The following is an 18,739-nucleotide window of genomic DNA, read 5'->3' on the forward strand; positions in this document are numbered from 1 at the left end:
CTTATCAAATCCTCCCTGATTGCTGAGACTGCTGTATATAGTCCCTGCTCATGGCAAGGGGAAGGATTCCAGTGAGCAGAGATTTCCACCTAAACACACCACAGTACAAAGAGCCCCTGAGAGTCAATCGGATTCACTTCTCTTGATTCAGCACAGTGTGACAGCTGTTGGATTCAATAAGCTCAATGATCCTCTTGGTGGCACAAAAGCCACTAAAACTTTGTGTGTATGTAACTGAGAACAGAATTTAAGCTAATGACTAATTCCAAGCTGATTAACACTTCTGGAATCCAGCCAAAATAGATGCTCAGAAATTGTACAGAAATCACTGGGCATACAGAGTCCAATTAGGACACAACTTGCCTTGCTGGTTTCAACTCCTCCTGTCACTGCATGAAGTAAGTGAAGCTAGGGAGGTAGTAATTTTACAGCAGTTACTTGGGTCTGCACAGACACTTTTCAGTATTATTGCTGCAGGTTGCAAATCGGCAGCTGAGAAGTGCTGATGGACAGAAGTAAATCATAAAAATTGCTAACTTCTACCCTCACCAACAAAAACCCAGCAGCACACAGCAACACCATAGAGTCACAGAGATTGTCTCTTGACATACCCACTGGAACCACATCTTGGTACTGAGCTCTGCTGACTGTATTAAATGTGCTAGATGGTCTTGGCAGAACTGGTGGTCCTGAGTGACGAGAGTCCTCTCCAACCTGAAAAAGTGCAAACAACCACAATCGACATTTCTATGCCAGCAGATGTTCTCTGGTACATGAAAGTAAGAACTCACATGGCTTCAAACTGAGCATGTACACACACTGTTGTCCCCAGTAAGCACTGCAGCAGCAGGAGGCTGTGTTCCATGACATTGTATGAGGTTTAACAAAGTCAAATGCTGCGTCATGTACTTGGGTCACAACGACCCCATGAACACCCCAGGTTTAGGGAAGAGTGGCTGGATAGTTGCCTGGCAGAAAAGAATGTGAGCGTGCTGGTGACAGGCAGCTGAACATGAGCTAGCAATGTGTCCAGGCATCCAAGAAAGCCACCATTATCCTGGCCTGGATGAGGAACGCTGTGACCAACAGGACCAGGGAAGCAGTCATGCCCCTGTACTCTGCACTGGTGAGGACACACCTTGAATACTGCATTCAGTTTTGGGTCTCTTGCTCCAAGGACATTGAGGTGCTGGAGCATGTGTTTATCTACCGGGATTGAAAAAAAAATAGTGCCTAGAAATGCTTTTTAGGGTAGAACCACAATGTAAAATCGTCCCTAGTAGCATCTGTGATGTCAGGGCAACTCCTGCAGTTTTCTGTGTGCTGAGGCTTCAGTCACTTCCACAGAGTCAGTAATTTCTGTGTAAAACATTGTGTTCAACCTCTCTTCATCCTCTTGGACCTTTGTATTCACTTCTCAGTTCCTCTGTTGCCATGTTAACGGTCAGCATTTGAACTGCACTTCAGCTTCAAAGAACTCTAAAATATCTAACTGAAAAAGATCAACGAATACAAAGGTTGTTTTTAAATCCAGGATCTGAAATCACAAAGGGGCAAAAGTTCTGAGATATCTCCTGAGATCTTTGTGCTCCCTGATAATACTCTCTGAAAAATGAAGAAATATTCCCTGCAGGCACTGTGCTGGAAATGGAATGCCATTATTTTTAGCTCCAGCTTCACACTGCAGCTCAGCTTCAGCTAAAAAGGCATTCCTTGCACTGGTTGTGGTTGCTTTAGAGCATCTCCTTGTCAAAACTGGGTCAGTGGCTTCAGAACACCAACATTCGTGGCAAGGTAAATCCAAAGAAAGTATCTTGAGCGTTCTTTTCATGAAGGATTAATTTCTTGCAATACTTAAGCCACAAACACAGAAGGAAAAGTAGTGTTCAGATGCATGCATATGAGCACCATTGCATCACTGTAATGTTGTAAGACATCATGGCCTGCACCACATCACCAAACTGATAAAAAAAAGCAGAAAGCAGAGACCAAGTACATATGCCAATGCATACAACAGTCTGACAGGTCTCTACATGGGAGTAGTTCAGAAAGGTGCACATCTGGGTGGACACCAACTTGTGCACTTCTCACAATTCTTTGCAGAGTTCTATCAACATACTGAGCAGAAAACAATACACAGTCTGAAAGTGAAAGGCAGGCTACAGATACTGGTAGTCTGTCATCAGATGCTCTCCTCTAATTGATGGGGTTACTGAACACTGTCTGGTGTTTCCCCTCTGCAGTTGGACATTTCAACAGCTAGCAAATAAGGCCACAAATCTTTATAGATGAGTGCTGTATGCCTACAGAGGAATCATGCTCTTCACAAGATGGAGTTGTGAGCAGAACAGTAAGAAAGAGGAAGATACTGGCAGAGAAGACATAGACTCAGCTTACCTCCCCAGCACTGTGGCTGCGCTGTCTCGTTAGGTGCTGCCGATGGACTAACGCACTAGTGGGCCTGCTGCTCTGCAAGGGGAGCCGGGGGTCAATGAACGTGGTGGTGCGAGAGTTGTGGTCAACAAAGAAAGCCTGGAGAAGGAAGGGGAGAAAGGATTTAGAGCAAATACTAATTTTCAGTTTCAGAGGTTAACGTTTATTCAGGATCTAGGTTCTGTTCTGCTGATGTGAGGCTTTGGAAAGATCTTATGCACATTAGTGTGCCTCGGGCTTCCCTTTGGTGGAACAGGGATAAGAGTTTTCCATCTCACCAAACGAATGGATTCTTTAATGCCATGCCTTGTTCATGCCCTTTGAAATTCTCAGCTGACAAGCATCAGAAGACTGTCAAGAAAACTGAAATGTTAATAGCAGTAACCCTGATGTATTGTCCCTTTCATTCCCCCATGGCATTAAGTGGCAAAGTCAGTCCCTTTTGTGAACTATTCACTACATAACCGTGAACAGAAGTGGTTGTATATATGCCAGTGATGAACCACGACTGCAGGCCAGCAGGTGATTTTGCTGTCTTATGTTTCCTAACCTTCAAACCAAAAGAAGGTCAGTCAGGGGTACAAAGATGATGCCAACAAACATTCAAACCAGGCAGCTGGTGAGAACTTCCATAGAGTGGCCAGACAGCTGCTGACAGCAAGGTCACAGGAGACTGTATACCAGAAAATTAAAATCTCATCCAATTCTGTCCAATCCATACAAAAAAAAAACATTTCTAAGCACTGAAATTTAAGCTCTTTCTAGTGTTAGTGTTGCACTTGGAAACCAGCACTGCTCTATTTCAGCATGTTTGGCTTTTTTCAGTCGCAGTTCTGGGAATGTACAAGTGGCCAAAAAAAAGATTCTGGTTTTGAGCAGGCAAGTTACAGGAAAGTGATATCTGGTTTGAGGAATTAAGAGCTCTGGATCAGCAGAGAGGTGGTCAGGGACTGTGGGAGCTACTTCTGTGTTTGGATATCCATGAGGTACTCTGACCACAGTTTCACAAATAATTTGGGCCTGCAGTACCAGCAAAAGAAACATCCTCACCTTCCCCCATTCTGACCACTTGTCCCAGCCTTTGAGCACCCTTCCTGCTTTGTACTGGCACAAGTGTTTGTGTATCCAGGCAGTGAACCTAGCTGGGCAGCTGGTTCAGGCAAAAAATCACTCTTTTTGGCCCTCTGCCTGCTGTTTCCTCTAACCCTGGTCAGCCCACCAGGGACAAGAGGAAAGCAGAACTGGTTCTTCTGGCAGCTACGCCAGCTTATAGTACACATGAAATGATTGTTTCAGGCTGCTTGGTATGGCCAGTATGAAGGTAGGCAGACAGACCAGTGTGTCATGCTGTGCAGAAACTAAATATTATATTTTGTGGTGGGAGAAAACGTTCATATTGCCAAGGGAAAAGCATATGAAGGGACACTGAAGTTGTAAAACCTTAGTAACACTGCAGGAAGCCTCCTAAAACCCTAACAGTGATTGTCTATACCTGTAGCCTGTGCCTGTGAGCAAGGAATCACACCAACAGAACCTTAAGGCAGAACTCTGGATTGATCATCTAACATAGTCACAGACGTGAAGCGAAACTGACTGCTCCATGGGTCAGAAATTATCATTTCTATGCAATAAATGCAATTTCAATTGCAACAACTGAGGCTGGTGCAGGACATGTTCACCTTGACAAACCATGACATCACCTGCAGTACAAGTGTATCCCTCTATCTGCTATTTTCTCTAGTCTGGTCTACGTTTACTTGTAAGATGTGAAGTACTTTCATTAAAACACAGGTTGATTTCATTAAGTCAACATTATGCTGTAAAATCACTTGGAAAGAAAAAGACAGTGGTTCAGTATAGGAGAAAGTATTACCTAGAGTTGTGTTTCACAGCCCTTTGAGTTTACACAGCAATCTAACATTGCAGGCAGTGTTCTTCAGCACTACATTTATATAAACACTTAGGTGTAAACATTAACTTACAGAAATTGTGTCTCATTAAATATGAAGGCTTGCAGGCCAGCAAAATAAAGCATGTGTCACCAGTGAAAGCTTGGGTGAAGGCAATCACTGGAGTTTCAAGGCTTTGAGTTCTGGACATTGGCCCACAGGTCAAAATAATGTGTGGCTCAGTCTCCTTTCAAAAAGATTCCTCTTGTAACTCCTGCCTAGCTATGAGCCATACATTTGTGATGCTTAAGGAGGATGACACAAGATAGGTAGTGCCAAAAGTACATTTGGCCTGTTAAGCACAGATACTTTCCCAAGTTATCTTCCCAATTAAAGCCTACAAAGCTTGCTAAAATATCTTCTCTTCAGCCTGAAGATCACAGTAACTGATGAGAGATTCTCTCATTGTAGAAAGAAAAAAAAAAAAAAAAGAGAGAAATGTCCTAAAATATTTTGTTGTGTCTTGGTAGATCTTGCAAGGATACCATTAAAAAGTACAGACACTTGCATCTGGCTTTAAAATACAAACCTGTGCTCTCACATAGTGCCACGTGTGCTGGGGCCTCCACCTGTATAGTACATGTGAGCAGAGCTTCCAAGCTAGCAGACTAGATCTCTCTGGCCTCAACTCTGCTTCCTGTCACTGTCTTTTCCAGCAGTCTCCTGCCTCCCTGTGGCCAGTGTCTGATGAAGGCTCATCAGTAATGCCAATCAGACACTACATCTTAGTCATGATGGACTTTCTAGGGAGAACTGCATGCCAAATGAATTTCTATCTACTGTAGCAAATACACTGAGGAATCAAAGAGGGGTGGACAACCAGATTTTACTCTGAAGGGAGTTCAGATTTGTTCTCTCCAAGCACTAGTCTCACCATGTACTAATCACCACCTCTTGAGTACTGAACAGGGTTTTCTATGGCCACAAGTGCTATTTGTGACACAGACAATTCAACATAACCAAAATGAACACCACTAGCCGAATTCACAGTGAAGAAAACCCAAGGGGGATTTACTCAGCACTTCCTCTCGCTGACTACTGCTATGGTGGTATCACTGTAACCAAAAACTCAATTCTCATTCTCTCTACAGAGTGCCTATCGAAAATTGCTGTATTCTGCAGGAGAAAACTGGCCTCTGAAGAACTGGACAGAGAAAGGATGAGTTAATCCAGGAAAGAGTGAGGAGGCAAAGAACAGGATCTGCACAAGTGCACATTCCTAATTGTGTTTCTAATGAGAAAGTACAGTGCTTTCCAGAGGAAATGAGCTCAAGAAGAAAACAAGTCTCAGGCACTGGTCCCACTCTTCAGTTTGGAATCTGTCTGTAATCTTTTCAAACATCCAGATCACCTTTTATGGGCACACTCACAGCTAACCATATCAAGACTGATAACATAAGGATTGAGAAGCTTAATAGGCCTATAATCCTAATTAAGACTCCTCACACCAACCGATGGCCTTATCACTTCCTCACATGGTAATCAGTCTATTTTTAACCCTCCTAGTGCACAAAGAAGATGATAGATGATATTCTAGATATTATACACACAGCCAACAGAATGATCACTCCCAGAGCTACCCCAATCTTAAGTGCATGCATTTTATCTCATAAACTGGCTGGACCTACTTAGCATTTGAATGGAGGACTCGCCTAGTAAAACAGCTCTAAGCAAAAAACATGCAAATAATGCACCTTAACAAATCCCAGTCAAGACTTTGAGGCTGAAGAAGGACAGAAAAAGAGCTCAAAGGAAACACAGACTGTTAAGAAAAAATTCTGATACAAATGTTTGAATAGTAACTAAGTAAAAGTCAGAAAACAGTAATAATGTAACTTCAGATCTAGACAATCTCAGGAGCACACAGGCAAAACTCGACAGCACTTTGCTGAGTGCCTGCACTGACACAAGGAGGCAACTTTTCTCCAAAGAAGTTTTGAACATCTAAAGGGAATTAAGCAAGTTATAGAACTGTGAAATGGCTGTAATTTTTCTAGCAGTTTTACTTATTATTAAGTGAATATTGATCAGTATCCACTTATTGATCTCCTCCTTTCAGATAATGCTGTCAGCAGAGATGAGAAGTTCCAATCCTCCCTTGGCAAAAGCAGAGGAGCATGCACACCTTTTACACCTGCAGAACTGTGCACTCTCATGCTCTTGTTAAGAGCAGCCAGCCAAGTCCTGACATGGCAACATCCACGACCAAGCGCTCAAGAGTGACAGCTACGGATATATTACAGTTACCTTCCCCTGATGGTCGTGTTTCATCTCCCATCCCCTCGGCAGCTCCAGCTGTTTGTTAGCAAACATGTTGAGGAAGCCCACCAAGTCCCGGTTGTGCTGGTAGCGCTCGAAGTGGTGGGTGTCCCGCCGGACTTTGGTGATCATGTGCTTCAGACACGTGTTGTTTGTAAACATGCGGTAGGCACTCTGGGAAGGAGACAACAGGAGATGCTGTGAAAGGAGGTGGTGCTCCATATGACAAAAGGGCAAGATTTCCACTGCAGACAGATCACCTCATCGGCTGTAAAACCTCAGACGTTATCTCCAACTAAGCCATAAGGGCATGAAAATGTGGTTCTTTGGGAGAAGATTTTGAGATAAATGTTTGGTGTTTCTAATTTTGCTTCAGATGTACAGAAGCTGGTAACCGACTCACTTTGCAAAGCCTGACAGACTGCACTCACCGCCCTTGTCCTGGGAACTGTGAAGAATCCTGCAACATTAAAAGTACTTTCAAAGGAGACATCTCCTAAGGATTTTCTTATTTCTGGAGCAATGAGCTAAATGCAGCCATAGAAGAAAGCAATGATGCTGGAAGGTTCCTCCAGGAGAGCTGGTAGAACGGATCACAGCTACAGAGAAAGGCTGTTTCCACCTACTGCTTTGTCCAAAACGCCCTGTCGTTGCATGCTCATGGGTAACATATTTAAAGTGGCAGAGAAAAAAGAAAACTTTAAATAAAAGGAGTCACATACAGGACAGGGGGGAAGGCAGAAGTGCTCAGTGACCATTTTGCCTCAGCATTCACCAGCAAGGGCTCTGGCTGTACCACTCAAGCTCCAGAGAACACAGGTAGGGAGTGGGTAAAGGAAATCTGCTTGCTGTAAGCAAAGAGCAGATTCAAGAGCATCTAAAGAACCTGAAGTTGCACAAGTTCATGGGGCCCAACAAGAGCCACCCATGGTGTGCTAGTTTGAAGCAAGCTAGAATGTTTTGGTAAAAGAACTAGATAATGGGCAGTGAAAAAATTAAACAATTGTGTCTCTTCGCTCACAGTCACGCTGAGAACTCTGGGAAGAAGAAGTAAACATTCTCCATTTTGTCGTTCACTCTGCCTTTGCCTTCAGACCTAGTCACATCTCATTAACCTTGCTCCCTAACCTCTTGGCTGCACCTCTCTTCTTCCTGGGAACTGGGGTAAGGTTGAGAGGGCAAGGGCAGGTGTTGGGGTGGTTTGAGAGCCCCTCCTGGGGACTCAGGTTTCTGGGAGGGGAGTTGTGCTTCTGTATTGTTTATCCTTTGTATATTTCTGTATATAACTGTATATATTGTAAATAGCTGCTTGTGTATTTGCTGCTGTAAAATAAATAGCTTCATTTATATTCCCAGAGCCCATCTGAGTTAGCTGGGGCAAATTCAAAAGCGTGGGGGGGCAGGTAAGAGCCCAAACCATCACACATGGGTCTGAGGGCACTGGCTGACAAACTTCTCAAGTCACTGTCCCTCACACTTGAAAAGTTCTGGCAGTCTGATGAAGTGCCTACTGGCTGGAAAAAGGGAAACATCAACCTCATCTTCAACAGAGGAAACAGGGAAGAATCCCAGAAACTCTAGGCCAGTCAGTCCAACCTCTGTGCCTGGCAGAGTCATGCAGCAGATCCTCCTTGCTAAGGCCTTGCATATCGACAATGAAGAAGAGGTGGCTGGTGGTAACCAGCATGGCTTCACCAAGGGCAAATCATGCCTGATGAAGTTGGTGGCTTTCTATGATAGAGTTACAGCATCAGTGCGCAGGGGAAGAGCAACTGATGGCATCTACCTGGACTTGTGTAAAGTATTTGACACTGTCCCACATGACATCCTGGTCACCTAACTGGAAAAGTATGGACTTGAGGGGTGGGCCACTGGCTGGATAGCCACACTCAGAGAGCTGTAGTCAACAGCTCAGTGTCCAAATGGAGACCAGTGACTGTCTCTCACCCTCTGCAAAGAGGCTACTACTTTGATTAATAAATTATTTTTGTGTCATAAGAAATATGAAGATTTAAGGGAGAATCAAAACCTGAAGAAGCCAGGAGCACAGCTCAAAAATCCCCAGGAATGATGATGGGTGTTTGAATTTACCTAGCCTCCCTGAAGCACTACCAGTATCTTAGCATCAAGATGCAAGCAATACCTTTGCACACAGACACTTGTATTTTCAAGCACACATTTATCAAAGTCTTTCAGCTGTAGATGCTATACTCACAGGGTTAGAATGCAGCACTGTAAAGAACTCTGGGCTGATAAGGAATTTCACAGGGGGAGACTGGAGCAATAAAGTAAGTCTGGATCTGGAGGTAGAGTGAGGCAGCACATTCTCTCTTCGAAAATCTAACAGCAAAGTGAACAACAAAGACTTCTAGCAGTTACTTCTAATAACTACCATCACTACAAACAACTCTGCCCATGAGAATCACACAAGCAAGCCAAGCATTAGGTACACAAGCATTTCAGATTTAAGTATTCACCACGGAAGCGCACCCAAATCTCTTCTAACACAGTATTAGTTTACTATCTTCTACTTGTTGCTTTGGTGTACAATCATTAACAACAACAAAAAATCACAGCCAACTATTTGGGTTACAAAATCTGTGCCTCTGTATAAGATGGAAGAAGGTCCCTGTGGCAAGCCTATATTGCTGTACCGCAGCTCTGTCAGGTAAGATACTTTTTAAGTGCTAAGTAATGGATATAAAAGTCATGGTATGTTTAAAAATGTTTCATTCCTCCTCTAAAAAATAAGTAATTAAAAATAAAATCACTGCCATTAACATAGCCCTAATCCTGGCACAGATTTCAGTAGCTTATGTGAGGAAGAAACAGGTTGCCAAGGAAGTACTTTCCACATTTCAACCCTCAGAAAACATTTGGGTCTTGTCCCAGCAACTTTAGAAGTGCACTGATTTTTCAACAGTACCAGGAACTGAAGATACACACTAAGTGACACTTGCTACAACACTGAACTCTTTCAGATAGACTTTCAAGGTGCAGAAGTCAGTTTCTGCCTTATGCCACTCTCATTAAATTATCTATGAAGTAAGAGCTGCTTTAGAGGGGAAAAAAATATTTTCTCTCTTTTTTTTTTCTTAACCTGCATTAGAATGGTGAAAGTCAGTTTCTTCTCCAGCTCCATCCACGGCATTTGTATGCTCCTCAGGCCTCTCATTAGTCATTGTTCTTCGGATGCTCTGGTACCTAGGGTTAGAAGACTGAACTTTATATATAGGATGTGGCAAATACAATCCAGCTCTGGCTCCAAAGGAGCTTGCCCATCTTTTCTCCCGTGAAAGGTAGCATACAGCGACAGAAAAGCACTCTTGGGGATTTTCTTTAGCCACACAGCTTCTGACCATGGGTGGGACACAAAAGCCCCAGAAACCTCTATGCAAAATAAAAGACAGGCATATTAAAATAAACAGACATGGCCAGTAGCAGCTGTGACCCTGTCCTCATGCTCACTCTACCATGGTGAGCACAGCTTTGCAAGCACAGGATGGACCACTCCTTACAGCCTCCAACACCAGGGTAATCCTTACCGGCGATTCAGCTGTTCCATTTGCTGTATGGAGTTTGACCTCTGGAGAATCTGGGGAGCTGGGGGGGCTGTGGGTCGCTGCCATGTTGTTGTCCTGTTCACATGGTCCACGTAAAAGATCCGTCCATGGCTGTCAATTCGAGCCTCCCAGTCTAAGGAACAATAAACCACCATGAACTCTGGAGGGCTGTGGGTTCATTCAATTCTTTAGTTTAGCTCTGCTACTTCTGTAACTGAATCTATTCTTTCAACTTTTATTTCTCTTGTACAAGATAAGCTCAGCACAGAACTTGAATACTGAAGAGAAATGGCTTTCCTCCCTGTTTTATCCCATAAAGAAAACTCCCCACTGTAGGTAAGGTCCTGGAGAATCTGTATCTAATAATTTCTTTTTTGGTCTATTTCACACTAACCAGTCACAGTCTCAGAAAAGCCCCTTAAAGATCCCAGGACACAGTCTAGTTCTCATAGCTAGAAGGTGCAACACAAGGCTTGTTCCAGTGCAAGATGCCAATGGATAAGAATAAAACATCTTGCAAAGCCTGGCACCTGTCACTGTTCTCCCCCAGCTAATAGCAACAGTAATAAAGAAGATGCCAATCCTAGATTTACATGCACCTATGTCACAGGTTAGTGATCCCTCCAGCAAAGTCTTTCATCTGTTAAATATATGTTCCAGAACTGCCAACTATGAAAACACCAGAGAAATTTCCTGTCCTTGTACCAGTGGTAATAATCATGCCATCCATTGATTTTGCAATATCAGCTACTGTACTGGACATGAAGACCATGGAGACACACCAGGAGAGCAGAGGGACCTTTCCCCAACCAAATATGGCTCCTTAATGCTCAGCAGCATCTCAACAGGACTTAAATAATCAGCTTTTTGAGTCAGAAACACTGCCTGCCTAATCACTGCTCATAAAATAAGCAGCATCCGAAGCCCATGTCTGGGAGCCACATAACAATAAAATACTAAAATATTTCATGTAAGGGCAGTCATGCTGATTCTTGGACATTAGCAACTGGAGAAAACATGCAAATCTTTGAGCACATCAGTTGAAAAAGTCTTTGAGAGGTTTCTATATTGCAAGTCCAGGCAAAAACATTAGTCACTGCAGTAACATTTTTTAACAAACCCTTAACAACTGCTGCTCCACGACAGTGAAGAAGAGCTAATGTCTATTGCAAAGCATTTAAACCTCAGGCTTCATTACCATAAGTACTTCCCATAATGATCTCTGTCTTTTCAGGATAAAAAGTGACAAAAATGCAACTGAAACATTTTATATAGAATTGTGCCCAGGAGACACATAACAGTGTGATAGTGAGGTGGTGGTAATTAACTGCAGGATCTGCAGACAGAACTTATTTGTTGTATGCACTGACTCTAACAAAAGCAGCAAGGAGCAAAATCTTCTCATCACTCTGGCTTTCCAAGACACAGTTATTACATGTGTTCTGCTATCAGACTCCTTCCAGTTGCCCTCTCCAATCACAGTTGAGCAGGCATTCCATACTGTGAAATAAGGATCTATTCATTTTACAATAAATATATGAATTCCTGACTCCTTTAAAGCAACAGAGCTTTGCCTTGGACTTCAGTTGGTCTAAATGTAACCGTAGCTTTTTTTCTTTTTGTGGTGGAGGGGCAGCAGCCCCAAAACTGTGGCTTCACCGTGCCTCTACATGCCCAGACATGTTCTTCTGCTGGGACACACGAGGCAGCAAACAAACTGTGTAACACACACACGCCCAGCTCGTGTACCCCTGAGGTCCAGGCAGGTAATCCCCATTGGGAGGGTCCAGGCATGTCTCTATTGCCTATTGGGGCAAGGTTTGGCTTACTGCCAACCTGATTGGTCATTTTAGATGTCCAACGAGCCATGAATCTCGGCCCAGAGCCTTTAAAGAGGGGTGCACAGCAGCACCACGTGTTCAGTCCAGTCAGACGTTCAGCCCGTCCAGAGGTTCAGTCTGTTCAGACGGTCCAGACTGTTTACCAGTTCAGAAGCTTAGAGCATTTAGACTCAGCTCTGATCCACAGCAGCACCTTGCTGCCCTGACCTGCTGGCATTGGCCTAGACACAGGATCAGGCCTCACTCACCTGCAAGCATTACCGAGGCCCAGACCTCATGCATTGATCTCAAGGTGCAGTCAAGCTATCTGCGAGCCCTCTGAGAAGCAGAGCACATTCATGCCTGCACCATACATATATGGGGAGCCAAGAGCCCCCTGCCTAAGCCTAGAGCTATCTTGATTCATCTACGGAGTTAAATCTCCCTGCAGCACGGCATAGACCCTGCTTGCCCGGCGTAAATACTACTTGCCAGCTATGCTGTAACTCTGGAAAGACCCAGAGCCAGCAGACCCCTTTCCAGATGGTCTGCAAACCTGCAAACGCAGCCTGTTAGCTGCCAGACCGTGTCAGAGGCCACACGGACAAATCCTTCTTCTGCACCTGGAATTCCTGCTGGCTGATCATCCCTGGACACGGCATCCAGAAGAAGCAACAGCTCCGCGGCAGAGGTCACCCCAGGAGAGAAGGTTAGAGAAACTCTATTTACCCCAGAGACTGGGAAGACTGGGAAAACCCTTATCATTCCCCTGCAAGCTGGGACAGACTTCAAGACCCCAAACACTGGGCACACGCTGAGACAGATTCCTGGGAGGGTGATTAATGATTAATACTCAAGAGCAGCACACCTAAGTAAGCTTCAATTCCTCTGTAATATAAGTTATCTCTGTCTGAAGAGCACACACAGTTACAGCCCTTGCTGGGCAAACACTGGAGTGGTTAAGAGACATTAAGCCTAAGAAAATATTTCTCTCTGTCAATAATTGTTAATAATTTGATAATTCCATTTAATAATCAATCCCTGTAAATATATCCCAAAGCTATTTTCATAACTTTGCAAACGAACCTGATTTCATAGTGGTTGGGGGTGGTGTAAATTTGTAAATATTAATTTTAATAAATAATTTTATAAAAAATCAAAACCACCTCAAATTAATTTCTCACCTCCCCCTAACAGGGGAGGAACAGAGAAATCCCCTCCATGACACTTTTAAAGTAATGTCTGCCCTGTAGCTGTGCAGCTTTTCAGTCTTTTCTCCTTTTTTAAGTACCTAACACTAAATAGGTTTTCACTGACCTTAGTCTAAGCAAAGCAATCAGCCCAACAAGTGGGAGCAACATATTTGTCATAATGCATTAGAGAAATTGCACTTTATCTGCCAATTTAGGCTCCTCTAAGTGTGCAGGTTTATTTTATTTCAAAAATCTTCACCATGCCTCAAATATGCAAGCCAGAGACAGACACCTTTCACATAGTATGCAGAGTTAAAAATGCTGAATATTTCTTTGTAAATCATCACCATATAGGAAGTATTCAGAGATTCTGGAGTGCCTGACACTTCTCTTTCCATGTGCCTCACAGCGCTTAGCACCTGCACTGCATGCTGAAAAAGCAGCACAGTGCCTTCCTGCTGCCCCTCAGATGCCACTTAGCAAGTCTGGATTCACCAGGTGTAATTATCCTAACACATCCTGACAGTTTGCAGACTGAGCACAATGCCTTGTACAACACAGCACTAGACTTCATCATCAGCACTCCTCACTCAGAACTTCTCAGCTGTACATTCTCAGTCCTTGCATTTCAAAAGGAAACACAATGAGGTTTCAGTAATGAGATCCAGGCAGTCTATTCTCCCAGTAAAGTATAAAGAACCTCACTTGGTGGCAGAGCCTCATCCACTCTCTGGTACCGGCTAACATCCTGACGTACCGAAGGCAGCGACCTCAAGGGCTGATGACCGTTAGCTTGAGAACCTAGAAATGAAATGCCCACGAGTTATTTTTCCAGTCGTTGTGGTGAAGCCCTAGAGTTGTCTCTAAAGTGAACAAGACATGCTAAAGCTCCTGCAGGATTACAGTATTTTAGGATCTAACAGTCATCCATTTGAGGGGCAAAATAAATTACAGGTACACTCCTGAAATGTCACCACTCGGCATGCATCACATGCACCTGTGACCAGCAGAAGTCAGCGCACAGAAACAACAGCATGTGCCTGTGCCACATTGCAGCAAGGGATGAGGACAAAGCTTCAGATGGCCTCTGCAGAAACCTTGCTGCAAGTGAGAGGTGAAATTGTCCACTGACCTTCCTTGCTGCACCCACACTGTGCTGGTGCAACCTGCCACCTAATAAAGAGAGTCCCAAATGTCAAGAAGATGCTGTCAAATAAAGTAGTGACAGTGTTTGAAATAAATACCTATGTGATTCTTCCCAAAACAAAGAGAAGGCCTGAACAGATCCCAAAGCTTCTGAAATGTTACAAGACAGACACATTCAGAGACCCATGTGGTTAGATCAAATTCTTCAGGAATTGGAGTGGAACAGAAAAAGTTGCTGGAAACAACCTGTTAGGGCTATATTTTTACTTTCAGTGATTTCAATGAGAAATAATGTTCTCAACTGGTAAAATTACTTTACAATTGGTAAGCTCTATAGTGTCAACCTGAGCAACACAGTCCCCTCCCTCCACGTTTCCTGCTGTGCTAGAATATGTCTGTACAGATAAGGAACTGGGAAAGATGATAAAATTGCCCAAAGTGTGACTAAAAATCTTTTCTTTTAAATCCCCTCTTTCTTTTGATTCCCCTTATATTTTAATGCTAATATGCAAACATGCAGAGGTAAAGATTCAAACAAATTCTAGTTGGCACTTTATAGTTTTGGGATTTTTGTCCCACTCATTACCACTCTGATTAGCAAGCTGGGTAATACTGTGGAGTTCTTTCCTCCTCTTCGTCCTCCTTCTCACTATTCCCTCAAGGATTAAAAGACATCAAATTTCTAAATAAGCATGTCTTGGCAATTTGAGTTTTTGTTTAATCCACCCTTCTCCAAGAGTCTCTTTAAGAAGGGAATAAATACCAAAGGACCAAAACACAATTTTGGGTGACAAGAGCTGAGAAATTAGTATCATTATTTTCAGATGTTTGTTTTTAAAATAATTTTTACTGCCTACAGAAAGGTCACTTCAGAAAGCTCCTCCTGCAGTTGTTACCTCCAGTAGCTCCTTCCACCTGTGCTGTGGCACCCTCACAAGCTGCTTGGGCTCCTTCAACTTCTTCATCCTGAGACTGGCTGTTGGCAGCTGCCGTCTGCAGGCTTCTTCTTTGCCAGATTTCCTCTTGGTCTTGTAATTCGCCTGCCTCAGCCTCCTGAGCGTCCTCCTGGGGTAACTGCACTGCAGGCAGAGAACCAGAAGTTCCTGCAGTGCCTTGTGTTTCAGCACCCGGCTCAACTGCAGCTGCATCGGTGGCACAAGCTCCCTCCTCCTCCTCCTGTGAAGAAGAGGCAGGGGTCTCTGCAAAGCGGGCGCTCTCGGAGGAAGAGCCCCGCATCTCGACGGACGAGCGCCGCACCGTGGCGCTTTCGTTGCAGGAGCTGTCTGCTCCCTCCGCGTCGCTCTCCCCTTCCAGCCGGGTACTCGCCTCGCTGACGCTCTCCGTGCGAGCAGGGTCACTCTGCTCCGTTTCTGAAGACATCTGGGAAGGTTCAGACCCTTGGTCAATGGATTCTGTCTCACTAACGCCCCTTCTGCTCCCAGCAGCAGCATCGGCAGCTTCCATGTCCGCACTGCCAGGAGGCTGCCCTGCCTCTGGAGCAGCACACGACTCGCTCCCAGCCTCAGCTGCCGCTTCACTTTGGGAGCCTTGCAGGCTTTCATCTTCTTCTGGCTGAGCTGGGGGAAGCTCAGGGGCAGTCTCCTGCTGGTCATCTGTTGATGACAAAGGAGCTTCAGAGGCTAAAGCATTCTCATTCTCAGCAGGCCCTTGCCTTACCTGATCTGATGAACAACTTAAACCGTCCCTTTCAACACCTCTTGTAGCACCGTTAAGCATCACCAAGCCACCGTCATCTTCCAAGGAAGATGCAAAGCCAAGGTCTTGATGCAGCTCATGCTCTTCCTCATCTGAGTCAATGTGAAGCATTGCATTAAGTCTTGTGTCAGTAGGGAAGCTACTCCTCAGTTTTGGGGAGGCTCCACGTGGACGCTCACCATAGGCAGAGGTCCCAGGTCTGGCATGATTATTGTGTTCTATTGCATCCAGATAGTCATTTAGGGAGTCCTGGCGACCTCTGGTCGGTGATGATCTTGATGTACCAGAGGTCAGCTCATCCTGGTCTGTTTCCAAAGTTGTACTAGTCCTTAAAGAGTGTCTCAGGATTGCTTCTCCAGAAGATTCCTCGAGGACTGGACCATTGGAACACACTGTGGATGTTTCATGATGTCCTGCTGGCATGTCCTCATCATCCGAGGGGCTTCCCAAGTCTCCATTTACAGAGTTCACTCCTAGCAAAGTGCCAACTGTTTCAGGGGAAGCATCTGCAGAAACACAAATCCTGAATGTGAAACACAAAGCAGCAGACAGTTCATTCCTCTTTGCATCACAGAAGCAATGTAAAAACACTCAACTTTTGACATGTTCACTTACTTCAATCAGACAACTAAGAGAAGAAAGCGCCATTAAATCAAGAGAAGCATTTAACAGCAATTACAGAGTAATTTGTAAGATACAGAAAATTTAAGGGATGTCAAGTATGACTTTAGGACTCCTATTTTCCTTTCAGAAGCCAGAGCATGGAGAAAGGGTCAATAAAACCAGCCTCACAACCATGGACCCTGTTTTCTAAAGCATCTCTCTTGTATCCAAAAGCAGGATTTACTCAGTCAGTCACTGCCATCAGCTGTCACTACACTCCTACCTAGCAGCATGCAAACCACCACCTGAGATCACAAGAGGAATCATAAATTATGTATAGACATCAAATTCTATACACAACATTTATTTTGAGTTCATTTGTAGGACTTTGCACTGCCAAGAATGGGAATCTCCTTAAGTAAAGTCCATGAGATGGTGGATATGCTATGGTAATACACAAGGAAGGATAATCTCATTTGAGAGGTGAAATGCAGACTCCCCACATGGAAATTAATTGGGCACAAGAGCTGGATAAGCTGTAAGTGCCTGAAACCATCTAGAAGAAACCCAACAGTGAGGTCAGTGAACCAGAGTGCCTGGAAACAAACAGGACTGTGGACAGAAGCACTTTTTAATGGTGAGAGAGCAAAAACTTGAATGAAATACAGAAATACATGGCTACAAGAAAGGCAATAAGTTTGTAGCAAGTTAAAAGACAGAGCAGCATCTCAGTATCAAAGAGATGACAACCTGAATGGAGGAGAATGTAATGTCACAAACATCTCAACAGACACATATGGTGTGATAAACATGTAACTACCAGCCACGTTCTGTTATTTGCTTTCAAGACAGGAACAAAAGGTAAATAAAAGAATTGCCTAAAGGAAGCATGTATTCTACAACCAAAACAGATATTCTTGGTTCTAAGCAGGAGAGTCCTGTGAGGGAGAAACAGGACACAGCAATCCATACAAAAGCACAGCTGGAATCTTACTCGCAACTGCTTACCTCAGCCAAAGGTGATAAAGAGCAAAGACATTACAATGGGAAGAGAAATAACACATTTAATCACCCATTCCAAGCAGAGTAACTGAAAATCTGTCAAACAAAACAGGAAAACAATACACTGAGTGTTGATGCTTTGGAACTACCTCCAAAGCAGTGCCGACATACTGAAACCTGGAATCCCAAGAGAAAAATCTTTAGTAGAGGCCCTGTACATGAAGTGTACTATCACAGAGAGAAAACATGCTGTCCCACAGATAGAAACAGATAAAGACTCTCTCCATACGACTGCCTGGAGATGCACATCATTGGCAAATTCTCACCTTCATGAACAGAAGATGTGATTTCCACTTTGAACTGGAGATATCCACTTACATGATCTGCTGGGAGCCTTCTGCCAAGATTATAGCTGAGAACCTGGTCTCTGCAAGACCAAAGACATTTTAGCTGGTTTTATTTTCCTACTATTTTGTATCAGAGGCTCTTTTCATATAAAAGTCATCATGGCAGAAAGTAATTTCTATTACAGTCTTAAAACCAGCCACAAACTCTGGGGCTTGTGTGGAAAAGCACAAACACCCACGATGGTGTAAAATCACCTTAGTTAACAGATAAACAACCTAACAAACTACTTTTGACCATTGCAAAACACAGACCATACCCCAGTAATTCTTAAATATCCCTAAACTTCTTTTTAAGTCCTAAAGAAATCAAACTGTAAGGGAACCCTTTCTCCTCACCTCCTCCTTCCTCCAGCCCAAAGTACGTTTTATAATTAATAAACCCTTATATTTTGCAAATCTTTCTTCCCCCTTGTCACTTTTACTAAAGACAAAGTACTCAGTTTCTTCACATTTTATTTCTCAGTCAATAAAGCACTTCTGAATTCTTGTTTAGGAAAGCTATTAATTCTTGGATTTAACTTCAAGTACATTTAAGAGTTACTGAATTCACTGGGACTCAAGGCTTGATTAAGCACTTGCATCAGTTTGAGACTCATGATCAAATCCTAAGCTATACATTCTAGGGTATACATTCCTACTAGGCACAGC

General features: G+C 43.7%; 1 protein-coding gene across 5 annotated transcripts in view; it reads right to left on the reverse strand.

Moving 5' to 3' along the window:
- Positions 1–18,739, reverse strand: part of HECW2 (HECT, C2 and WW domain containing E3 ubiquitin protein ligase 2) — a 199,592-nt gene that overhangs the window by 29,056 nt on the left and 151,797 nt on the right. For all 5 annotated transcript variants that reach the window (XM_064158857.1, XM_064158867.1, XM_064158856.1 and 2 more), the window contains 9 exons: positions 18,011–18,111; positions 15,260–16,585; positions 13,923–14,018; positions 10,187–10,337; positions 9,742–9,845; positions 8,857–8,981; positions 6,630–6,815; positions 2,398–2,532; positions 612–714 (listed from right to left, as the gene is read on the reverse strand). In XM_064158857.1, coding sequence (XP_064014927.1) covers positions 612–714; positions 2,398–2,532; positions 6,630–6,815; positions 8,857–8,981; positions 9,742–9,845; positions 10,187–10,337; positions 13,923–14,018; positions 15,260–16,585; positions 18,011–18,111 — 2,327 coding nt within the window. The remainder of the gene's footprint in view (positions 1–611; positions 715–2,397; positions 2,533–6,629; positions 6,816–8,856; positions 8,982–9,741; positions 9,846–10,186; positions 10,338–13,922; positions 14,019–15,259; positions 16,586–18,010; positions 18,112–18,739) is intronic.

Source organism: Pogoniulus pusillus, chromosome 2 (assembly GCF_015220805.1).
Source record: "Pogoniulus pusillus isolate bPogPus1 chromosome 2, bPogPus1.pri, whole genome shotgun sequence".
Classification (NCBI taxonomy): domain Eukaryota; kingdom Metazoa; phylum Chordata; class Aves; order Piciformes; family Lybiidae; genus Pogoniulus; species Pogoniulus pusillus.